The sequence below is a fragment of the Mercenaria mercenaria genome, chromosome 18 (genome assembly GCF_021730395.1).
Source record: "Mercenaria mercenaria strain notata chromosome 18, MADL_Memer_1, whole genome shotgun sequence".
Lineage (NCBI taxonomy): Eukaryota > Metazoa > Mollusca > Bivalvia > Venerida > Veneridae > Mercenaria > Mercenaria mercenaria.
The window spans coordinates 39,074,924-39,087,452 of NC_069378.1; the positions used below are offsets into that span (position 1 = coordinate 39,074,924).

The 12,529-nt window shown below is 37.6% G+C and overlaps 1 protein-coding gene across 2 annotated transcripts in view; it reads right to left on the minus strand.

The window, feature by feature from the left end:
* Positions 1-12,529, minus strand: part of LOC128550706 (restin homolog) — a 252,571-nt gene that overhangs the window by 23,251 nt on the left and 216,791 nt on the right. For both annotated transcript variants that reach the window (XM_053530279.1, XM_053530280.1), the window contains exons 23-25: positions 9,365-9,447; positions 5,684-5,771; positions 536-649 (exon numbers count right to left, since the gene is read on the minus strand). In XM_053530279.1, the coding sequence (XP_053386254.1) occupies positions 536-649; positions 5,684-5,771; positions 9,365-9,447 (285 nt within the window). The remainder of the gene's footprint in view (positions 1-535; positions 650-5,683; positions 5,772-9,364; positions 9,448-12,529) is intronic.

Below are 12,529 nucleotides of genomic sequence, written 5' to 3' on the forward strand. Positions count from 1 at the left end.
TTTATTCGTACTATGAACCTACTTCAAACGTAGTTTAGCCGTAGTGGAGCCCTAGTTGATCATAGTTGAACCGTACTGTTGATGTGTTTTTCTTGTACTACAATCAAAAATGATACACACTACTGTTAAGTACGATCGAGTACGTTTAACTAAGATCAAACACGTTCCAAACTACGGTCACAGTAGGGTCAAAACATCATAGTTAATCGTAGTCAGATTTTGAACATGTCGAAAAATTATTTGCTTACTACGGACAAATCATAAGTTCGAACTACAATCATTACTACGTTTGACTACGATTATCTACGTGTAACTACGCTTAGTGCGATCAACTACGATCATTCCTTACTACGATTAACTACGTGTAGTGTGACCACGCCTTTAAATTTAGCAGAAATCGTATTCAATCTAGACATAATACATCCCTTAGGGCATGTAACAAAGCCATATTACACCTCTTCTTCAAAAGGTGTATCAGGAAACAAATAAATACAATAAATAAATAGACCTGAGAAATGTGAGTGAAAATATTTACCATATGAAGATCTTTTGATATCTTATTTTGCTCATAAGCTACACTCAACATCTTTAGGTTCTGCCTTTGGTCCGCAGTTGACATCTTTAGTTGTTCTTCTGCCAGTGCCCTTTTCTGAAAATATTTCAAGAGGTTGAAATAACAATATATTCAAAAGCTGTTTATAAAGACATATGTCCCTATGATGATGGCCTGTTGGAGGCAAATGGATAATCTAATTTTACATGCTGCAACCTTTACCTCTAACCAAATAACATCAAAAACAATAGGAGTTACCTACTGATTTATACTCAATGTCTACATCAGTAAATTAAACAAAGTTGTTACTTGGTTTAAATATTCTTTTATTTTGGCATAACTGGCCTTAACAAACACCAGACTGAAAAGTATGACTAGATAAGAATAATGACATATTTCAAAGTATATACATAGATGAACTTAAATCAGATAAAGTCTGGTGTAGAAAATGAGCCAGTATGCCTCCTTCTTTCTTGGGAGTAGAGGCTTTAGATTAAAGCCTAACGCCACTCCACTAAGAAAGAAGGAAGAGACCAGCTCACCTGTAACCAGTTGGCATTACTCAACAAGGAGAAGCGGTGGGGATGGATGGTGGATAAGCACGCTGTTACTCGGCTGTGTTGATCTAAACACGGACTAGAAACAAAGAACTGTGTTTCAGCGGCTGACGCATGTTTCGGCGCGGTTTTGAACAAAGAGCTCATGTTTCAGTGGCTGGATTTGATAACGTGATGCATTTATTATAATGAGCGTCGAAATTTGTGTATTCGTCACGTGATGCATTTCTCATTTCTCAAGACGAGGCTCCGGAAGTTGATGTTTTCCAACGTTAAACGAAAGTAGAATTGTGTATTCGTTAAAGTATTTATCGTCACATGATACATTAATGAAAACGAGGCTCCGAAGGTTACACTAATTTAAACGGAAGTACATGTATGTATTTGTTACGCGCTAGCTTTAAAATGAGATTATGAAACGAAAGTAGATTCGTCACGTCTATACTGACATTTCTTATAAACCACGTTTATTACATAAACTTCCATTTATACTCAATGTCTACATCAGTAAATTAAACAAAGTTATTACTTGGTTTAAATATTCTTTTATTTTGGCATAACTGGCCTTAACAAACACCAGACTGAAAAGTATGACTAGATAAGAATAATGACATATTTCAAAGTATATACATAGATGAACTTAAATCAGATAAAGTCTGGTGTAGAAAGTGAGCCAGTATGCCTCCTTCTTTCTTGGGAGTAGAGGCTTTAGATTAAAGCCTAACGCCCAAAAGAACATAAGGATTTTTGGTGCATAGCTTTAAACTCAATAATTCTCTGAACTTTATCATCAGGAAGTCTTGCTTGTAATTTCTCAGAGTCCAAAATAACTCCTAAATACTCGAGCTGTGTAGTTGGACCTACTGTCTTTGAAGGGGAAATCGGTATTTTAAGTTTATTAAATATGAGAGTAATCAGTGCCATGGTTCGATCTCCATTAGAGGTTGGCGCCTGGACGGTCAGAAAATCATCTAGCAAGTGAAAAATCGACTCTATGCCGTAATTATTTCTAGCAATCCAACATATCGCTCTCGACAAATTGTCAAATATTTTTGGGGATGAACGGCTTCCGAACACTAAACGGGTGTAAACATAATATTGACCTTTCCACTTAACCATGAAATACGGCATCTGCTCTGGCTTAATTGGTAAGAGCTTAAATGCGTTGCATATATCCGTTTTACATAATATCGCACATCTGCCGTAGCCTTTTATTGACTTTATTGCGTCATCAATCTTGACGCAGCTTAAGCTGCACATTTCTTTGTCGATCAGACTGTTTATACTAGGGCATTGCGAGTTATGTGGTGCTGACAAATCTACAATTAGTCGTTTTTTACCTGAATATTTACGTTCCGCAATTCCAAGTGGAGAAATTCTGTACTTTTCAAATGGCGGTGATTGATAGGGACCTTCTATAAATTCATTATTCAGTTCGGTTTCTAAGAGAAGGTCGACTTTCGCGGGTTGTTTTAAAGCAGAAAGGAGATTATTGCAAATCTTATTATCTTCAGGTAAAGAGTTTAGCATAGTGTCGAAACCATGTTCTAATCCGTGGCATAAATATTGTACAAAATTCCTGTCTTCGTGGTTTCTTAATTGATGTCTTAAAACCGTGATATCTATAGGGGTCGTAGCCTTGAATAGTCATTCTTTTTGTCCATTACTTTTCTTTCTGTGGCTGCTTCGAACTTCTTGCATGAAGATTTTTCATGACCTGATTGTTTGCATGTGGAGCAAACGTGAATCCTTTGGCAGTTTTTTAAAAAACATCCTTTATCGTTGTTATAATTGTTGCAGATTTCTGAACCGTTGAAGAATAAAATCTTTCTTCCTTGCCTGTCCATATCTCGGTTCTTGAAGGTAGCGTAGGGGTGGTGTCTTTGTGGAGGTGCGACAATATTGGAAGCTTGGAGGCTAGGCTGATTATGGGTTAGATTATTCGGGCAGAATTCAGATGCGTGTAGAGTAGAGCAGCAAAAGTTGCATTGTTTTGCACGTAATCCTCCGAGGATGAGCTGGAAATTCTCCACGTCCCTTATAGCCCAGTTAATTCGAATGCGATTTTTAACGGCCTTGGCAGATTTGCTTGAGAAGGCAAAGTGATAATCATAAAATTTTTCACCGTAGAAAGCATGGATCCTTCGGATGTCTATCTCGTATTCCTCGAGTTCTGCTCTTCTCTCGGGCCATTTTTGGCACATTATCCTCCTATACTTGCCAAAAGCGTAGCGAAACTGTTCTATATTTAATCTTTTGCATAATCTCGGGTCGTTTTTGCTGTCTTTAATATTGGCGTCGTAACCTGGGATAAGGAGAGAGGCCAGGTTTACGTCACGTCCTGCTTGAATTTGGCGTCTTAGTGAGTCCGAAACTATATCAATATTAGTAAGTTTACTGGCAGGAATACCCCCGGGAGTTCTAGCTGCGATGTGACGTAGATTATCAATTTCGTTTTCGATTTGCACGTTTTGTGAGATATCCGTATTTTGAGTCGGAAAAATGTCTTCCAATGTTGGCATTCCATCTCCGGTGCTATTCACTAAGGCATTGGAAGGCAGTCTTGAAGAACAGGCCGGTCCGAAAGATTTAACGGTCTCCGTAAATGCAGACATCGTATTTGCCAGAGTGGACATACACAGAGAAAATTCTGGGGGGAAATTAGCATTTTGTGGCTGAGACGAAGTGATATTTTCATTTGGAGGCGACCTGCTTCTAGACAATGACACGCGCTCGTCCGGGTGATTAACACTTTCGTTTTCTTTGTATAAGGCCTTAAGAGCTGTCTTATTCAATGACGACGGCACACGAATTCCGCGCTTGCACAAAGCCTCTCTAAATTCCTTTACTCCCCAATTATCTACACAGTTCATGTCATATTGTTCACGATTTCTTCTACTTTTCGCCCTTGATTGGCGGCTTTCCATAATCTTTGATTAAAAGAATTAAATATCCAACTTAATAGTAAAAACAGACAAGTAATATCCAGTCACAAAATTTGCTCGATTAAATTTCACAATGTTTTAGAGTAAACAAATCCTTCAAATCGGGAATAGGTATATAATTAGTTAAATTTATAATAAGCACGCTGTTACTCGGCTGTGTTGATCTAAACACGGACTAGAAACAAAGAACTGTGTATCAGCGGCTGACGCATGTTTCGGCGCGGTTTTGAACAAAGAGCTCATGTTTCAGTGGCTGGATTTGATAACGTGATGCATTTATTATAATGAGCGTCGAAATTTGTGTATTCGTCACGTGATGCATTTCTCATTTCTCAAGACGAGGCTCCGGAAGTTGATGTTTTCCAACGTTAAACGAAAGTAGAATTGTGTATTCGTTAAAGTATTTATCGTCACATGATACATTAATGAAAACGAGGCTCCGAAGGTTACACTAATGTAAACGGAAGTACATGTATGTATTTGTTACGCGCTAGCTTTAAAATGAGATTATGAAACGAAAGTAGATTCGTCACGTCTATACTGACATTTCTTATAAACCACGTTTATTACATAAACTTCCACTATAGACAATCATTCTATTCACCCAAGAATACACCAGAAACTGATCAGAAACTATTCTTCTAAGGAGTGGTGTGAGGACATGGTCATAAAGATAAACTTATGACAATACTGTGTGATGGAATCGACTTGAAAAAAAACTTTAGCATCCAGTCCTTTGACTTACTGATTCTCGACATAGGGGCAGTCTACTAAGCACAGGCGATCATCATCCGACGTTTGTGGATTGTAGATCAAAGCATTCCTCAGTTAAACAGCGGAAACTGTTTTCAGTTTCAAAGTAAGAGATCTTGATCTTTGGCATACAGACCCCCAAAACAATAGCAGTCATTTACTGATCACATGCAATCATCCTATGAAGTTTACAGGCAGTAGGCTAAAGTGTTATCAAGTTATTGTGCAAAAACTTTTTTATTCTCATGGTCGATGTGAGTTTGACCTCTGATCTACTGACCTTCTGAATGAACAGGGGACATCTACTTATAACAGGCAATCATCTGATGAACTTTAACAACTATAGACCAAAGCATTCTTTACTTACTAAGCAGAAACTGTTTTCAGTTTAAAGGTCACCTAATACCCAGCAAAATAGGGTTCATTTAGTGGCTACAAGCAATCATCCAGTGAAATATTGCTATTGTAGGCCTAAGTTTTCTTAGGTTACTGAGTAGAATCCATTTTCAGTCTCGAAGTCACTTTGACCTACTGGACTCCATCTTTAGACCATAGGCAAGCATCCTATGAAATTTAACAACTGTAGGATAAAGTGTTCAATCTCAAGTACACTTTGACCTTGAGCTTTGACCTAACAATCTCCAAAATAGTAGGGATACTGACCACAGGAAACCATCCCATGAAATGTGACCATTGTGAGACCAAACTTTCTTTAGTTTTTTTATTAGAAACAACCGATAGGTACACTGACAGGAGCAAAACAATATATTCCCTCTTCTTCCAAGGGAGGCATTAAAAAATGCATGATAAAGTGATTAACAATTTGTTTTAGGACTTATTTCTAATATCTCTTTTGCAAAGTGCATTTATCATACCTGCTTCATCTCCATTTTGATCTGTGATATAACCATTGTCTCTTTCTCCTGTAACTTCTTCTGCATTGCATCATGAAAGTCAGATTGTCTAAAAACAAAACAGCACCAATCAGACTGTTAACAAGAGTGCCATAATGTCACAATATATGCCCGTCACAGCAAATTTCTTTACACTAGCACCTGTATTTGCAAATTGATGTTTAATTTTGTGGTTATTTAGTAATTAATGTAATTCTTTTGTTTTTTTGGATGTAACATGCATGTTGTACTACAGAAAAGTGGTCTCGATTTTTCCCTAAAACTAGTAATGGAAAAGTTACAATATAAGCTATTTATAGTAACAACAAAGGGAAGTAATTCTAAAGAAGGGACCTGCGCATGACACTCCGTCTCATGATGGTGTACAATTGTGTCAAGTTACATCAAAATCCCTCCATGCATGAAGAAGAAATGCTCCGGAAAAAGTCATTCTTGTATCTGACCTTTGGCCTCGAAGTGTGACCTTGACCTTAGACCTAGGGACATGGTTCTTGCGCATGACACTCCATCTCATGGTGGTGAACATTTGTGCCAAGTTATATCAAAATCCCTCCATGCATAAAGAAGAAATGCTCCGGAAAAAGTTTTCATTCTGTATCCTTTGACCTTTAAGTGTGATCTTGACCTTACACCTAGGGACCTGGTTCTTGCGCACGACACTCCATCTCATGAAGGTGAATAATTGTGCCAAGTTTCAACAAATCCCTTCATGCATGAAGAAGATATGCTCTGGACAAAGTCTGTGGACGCCGCCCGCCCACCAGGGGCGTTCCCATAATACGTCCCGTTTTTGAAACGGGCGTATAAAAAGAAGGCCAACATGTCCCTAGGCCGCTCACCTGAGTAAGACACCATAACAGTGTAAACATGTTTTACCTAGTGAGTTCATGGAGACAAATATTCTGACCAATATTCATTAAGTTTGGACAAAAAAATGTGGCCTCAAGAATGTAAACAAGCATTTTCTTTAATTGGACCTTGTGACCTAGGTTTTTTTATCCGACATGACCCAGATTCGACCTTGTCCAAAATTTTATGAAAACAAACATTCTAACAAAGTTTTGGGAAGATTGGAGCAAAAAAGTGGCCTCCAGAGTGTATACAAGCTTTTCCTTTGATTTGACCTAGTGACCTTGTTTCTGACCCCATGTGACCCAGATTTGAAATCATCCAAGACTTCATGATATGATAACAAATATTCTGACCAAAGTTTATGAAAATAGGATCAAAAACATGCCCCTAGGGTGTAAACAAGCTTATTCTTTGATTTGACCTGATAAACTAGTTTTTGTCCCCACATGAACCAGATAAAAATCAATGCGATATTTCATGCAGACAAACATTCTGACCAAGTTTCATGCACATCAAATGAACAAGTGTTAACAAGCTTTTCCACTGATTTGACCGTGTGACCTAGTTTTTGACCCATATGACCCAGTTTTGAACTTTGCCTAGAAATCATCAAGATAAAAATTCTGACCAAGTTTCATGAAGATAGGGTCATAAATATGGCCTCTAGATTGTTAACAAGCTTTTCCTTTGATTTGAACTGATGACCTAGTTTTTGACCCAACATGACCCAGTTTCGATCAAGGCCTAGAAATCATCAAGATAATCATTCTATGCAAGTTTGTATCAAATCAAAGCATAAATGAAACCTCTATATGGCTGAAAGGGCCAAAAAAGAAAATGTGGTTTAAACCGAATGTAAAATGTCACTTCTATCTTGTTCACAAGGTACAATTAAAGGCCTGAAGGGCCTGAGTCAGCTAATGATTGATGTACTGACAGTATAGTCTACCAGTTTCAGTTTGTTTTTAGTTTTTTTCTTAAAATTTCATAACACAGCTCGATATTTACCCAAAATCTTATATCCGGATACGATTACACTTTTCTCCAGTTTCAACAATATATTTTACAAATTGTGATGATACGAAGACATTGAGCAGCAATTGGCAGTATCTGACATTGAAGTTTATGGTTAAATTACCTCTTATTTAAATCTTTTCATAAAAAAGTTGTTTCGTTTCGTGAAAGCAGCCAAACATAGACGATCTACTTTGATTTCAAAAACTACAAGAAAATACAATTTAATGTTTCGCCGATTTGTTTATTACTTGAAAAATAAGAATTAAAATCATTTTTTTTTCATATCAGTAGTAACTAAACAAACCAGTAAGAGCTTCTTCTTCCGATAATTTATCCGTTTACTGACTGCAAAATTCAACCCACGCAAAGTTTATAAAAATCATACAATGCGTGTTTACGTTCAATGTGGGAGATTAAGGCTGATCGGCTATGTTACCTAACGCATCCGGACGATTCAGATTTTGTTTTTAAAAAAGCATTGTGTGCGTTTCAGTAATTTTATATACGTTTTTATACGCTTAGAAATTATTAGACATGCGTATTTGCATTATTTCTATACGTAATTTACGCTAATGAGCATCTTATCTTGAGCCCTGTGGAACTATTTTTTGTCTTTCGCTGGATGTTACCCAAGCTTTGTAAGCCTGCGCAATTCTTAAAATGCACATTTATGCTTAATGAGTTACATTCGAGTATTGCACAATTACAAGTCATAAATATGACAGATTACATCATATATTGGTCATAGCAAAGGGAATTGACACAACTTAACTTCATTCATGCAGTGAACTGTTTGAAGTTTGAGAAATCTAATGGAACTACATCCCTTCACGTGTTATTCGGTCCATTTAGGGAATCGCTGAACAGCAAGGACTCGTCAAAAGGCTTTCAGCCTTTAGCCGACTCAAAAATTAACAAATTTTCGCTCTTTCAGGGGACAATCAGGGGCTGTAACTCCAGAACCTATGAATGGATCTGACAGATCCATCATGGAATCCAAGTGTATAAGCATTTGGATAAATCTGCAGGAGGATACAGACCAAGATTAGTGCTGATCCACCAGGCAATTCAAGAGCTGTTTAAAGCTGTCAATTCCAAAGCCATGAGAACAGAACTCTTCAACTAACTAATTTGCAGTCACTTGAATCTCAAAGAAATCACCGGAAATTTCCGGATATATTTACAGTTGTCTGAGCATGAATTCATAGGTAAGCTCAATTGTTGGATGTGAAGTTTTTGTCACACACAAAATGTCCCTATTTACAGCAGTCAAAAGTAATTTTGTTGTAACTACAGTCAAACTTGTGCTAGCAACCACCCGTGAATAGCGACCACCTGTCGACAACGACCGGTCTCTGGTTCCCCAGTAGAAAAATGCTCATAAAAAGGCCGTGAATAGCGGCCACCTGGCGACCGCGACCAGCGATCGGCCTAATTCATTCCCAAGGGTCATATTTGCCCCACAATAACGACCAAGCTGGACCGTTCAGGCATGGAAATATTTGAAATCCGCCTAATTTTCACGGCTTTCACATTATAGCAAACATAATAATTACTTCTTGATTGAAAATTTGCAAGTTTGCACTGGCCGAATTAATACATAGAACATAAAAAAGCAAGAAGCTGTAAAATACTTTTTACCAGCATGATAATGGGTAATGAAGAAGTGACCTTCCCCCCAAATAAAAACCACCTGTGAACAAAGACCACTTTTGCTTGTTCCGAAGAGTGGTCTTTGTTCACAGGTTTGACTGTATGTCAACAAATACTTACAGCACTTCCATTTCTTTCTGCATATTTGTGTACAGTTTCATCATACCATTGTATCTTGACAGAAGATCCAAGTATTTCCTGTCCTAATTTGTTAAAGAAAAGAGAGCAAAATATCACTAAGAATTGAATTGAGCATGTACAAATTTTTATTTTATGTTAATAATATATTGCAAAATGATTAAAGCAGATCATGTCTGTGATGTAACAGGAATGACTACTATAGTGGACAGTAAGTAAAGTAAACTGAGCAAAACCCACACCATCCAATCAGGACATGGTGACAATGTCTAGAAAATCTCACATGAGGGTCTCCTCATAATGAATTTATCAAACTAGTCGCATGTTACCTTTTTCTGCCATCACATAAAAATTTTTTTTTTGTACCCATTACAAAGTCAATATGACCAACATCTTCCACTTGCACCAATGTCAACATCATCATGTTATTACACTATTCTACTATCAAAACGAGCTGTCAGAGGACACCCAACTTGTTTGTCACTTAAAACATTTAAACAATGAAAACACAGACACAAACAAGGGGCAACAATACTGGGTCACTGAACTTTCTCCTCTTATGATGATGAATAAGAGAACAGTTTACACAAACAAATGGCTATGTTAACAAAAGGGTCATGATGACCCTGGATCGCTCACCTGAGTAATATGAGCTACATGTTTCAAATGTCAAACTGATGATAAAATATTAAGAAAGTCAGTAGGTCACATTCATGGTCAATGAAATTCAGTTTTACGATTTGTGTGCAAAACAGTGTATGTCATCAAAATTTCAAGGCTGTATCTTAAAAAACAAGAAAGTAGGTCAGTAGGTCAAGTCAAGTGACATCATATTACTTGGGGACATCAGGTAATTATAATTAAACAGTCTTGGAAATAGGATCAGATGGTTTTTTAAGTATTTTTCCTACATAACTCACATAATAACTAAGTGACCCCAGGGCAGGGCCTCTTTTAACCCCAGGGGCATGATTTGAACAATTTGGTAGAGAACTACTAGACAATGCATCATACCAAATATCAAAAGCCTAGGTCGTATGGTTTCAGACAAGAAGATTTTTAAAGCTTTTTCCTATATAAGTCTATATAAAACTTGGGACCCCCAGGGCAGGGCCTCTTTTCACCCAAGAGGTACAATTTGAACAATTTTGGTTGAGGACCATAAGACAATGCTACAAACCAAATATCAAAGGTCTAAGTGTTGTGGTTTCAGACAAGAAGATTTTTGAACTTTTTTTCCTCTATAAGTCTATGTAAAACTTGGGACCCCCAGGGCGGGGCCATATTTGATCCTAGGGGGATAATTTGAACAATCTTGGTAGAGGACCACTAGATGATGCTACATACCAAATATTAAAGCCCTAGGCCATGTGGTTTTGTACAAGAAGACTTTCAAAGTTTTCCCTATATAAGTCTATATAAACCATGTGACCCCTGGGGCAGGGCCATATTTGACCCTAGGGGGATAATTTGAACAATCTTGGTAGAGGACCATTAGATGATGCTACAAACCAAATATCAAAGCCCTAGGCCATGTGGTTTTGTTCAAGAAGATTTTCAAAGTTTTCCCTATATAAGTCTATATAAACCATGTGACCCCCGGGGCGGGGCCATATTTGACCCTAGGGGGATAATTTGAAAAATTTTGGTAGAGGACCATTAGATGATGCTACACACCAGATATCAAAGCCCTAGGCCCTGTGGTTTTGGACGAGAAGATTTTTAAAATTTTTCCTTTTGGTTGCCATGGCAACCAGAGTTCTGCATGGAATTCAATTCTTTGAAAAATTTTGAAAGGGGGCCACCCAAGGATCATTCCTGTGATGTTTGGTGTAATTCTGCCCAGTGGTTTTCAAGAAGAAGATTTTTTTAGAAATTGTTGACGGATGACAGACGACGCAGGATGGACGACGCACGACGGACATGAAGCTGTCACAATGGCTCACCTTGTCACCGTGAGCTAAAAATGGGCCAGAACATTGTACACAAGAGGGTCATAATGATGCTATATTGCTCACCTGTTAAACTTGGCTTTGGAATCATCAAGATAAACATTATATGACCAAGCTTCATGAAGATAGTCATAAATGTGGCCTCTACATTGTTAACAAGCTTTTCCTTTGATTTGAGTGGTGACCTAGTTTTTGACCCCACATGACCAAGTTTCAACTTGGCCTAGGAATCATCAAGATAAACATTCTTACCAAGTTTCATGAAGATAGGATCATAAATATAGCCTCTGAGTGTTCACAAGCTTTTTCTTTGATTTGAGCAGATGACCTATAGCTAGTTTTTGACCCTACATGCCCCAGTTTAGAACTTGCCCTAGGAATCATCAAGATAAACATTCTGATCAAGTTTTATGAAGATAGGGTCATTAATATGGCCCCAGAGTGTTAACAAGCTTTTCCTTGAATTTGACCAGGTGACCTGGTTTTTGATCCCATATGACCCAGTCTAAACTTAAAATAGGAATAATCAAGAAAAACAGTCTGACAAAGTTTCATGAAGATAGGGTCATAAATGTGACCTCTAGGGTGTTAACAAGCTTTTCTTTTGATTTGACCGGGTGATCTAGTTTTTGACCCAACATGACCCAGTTTTGAACTTGGTCTAGAGATCAGCAAGACAAACATTCTTTGCAGGTCTGTATCAAATCAAAGCATAAATGAAACCTTTATATGGCTGAAAGGGCCAAAATAGTTATTTTGCCCCTTTCAGGAGCAGTAACTTTAGAACCCATGATGGAATCTAGTTGGTTTTTCGAAAGGGACCAAGATCTTAATGTGACTTAAATGGTGTGCAAGTGTCATTAAAATCAAATGTAAAAATATCACTTATATCATGTTCATGAGATAAAAAATTGACAAATTTTGGCTCTTTCAGGGGTCACTTAGGGGCAGTAACTCCAGTACCTATGATTCAATCTGACAGATTCGTCAAGGAATCCAAGATCTGTTGTTAAAGATATTTTGCAAGTTTGTATTAAATCAAACCATAAATGAAGCCTCTTCATGGCTGCAAAAGCCAAAATAGCAAATTTTGACCCTTTAAGGGGCCATAACTCAGAACCCATGAAGGGATATGGCCAGTTTTCAAAAGGACCGAGATATTATCCCAATACAAGTTGTGTGCAAGTTTGATTAA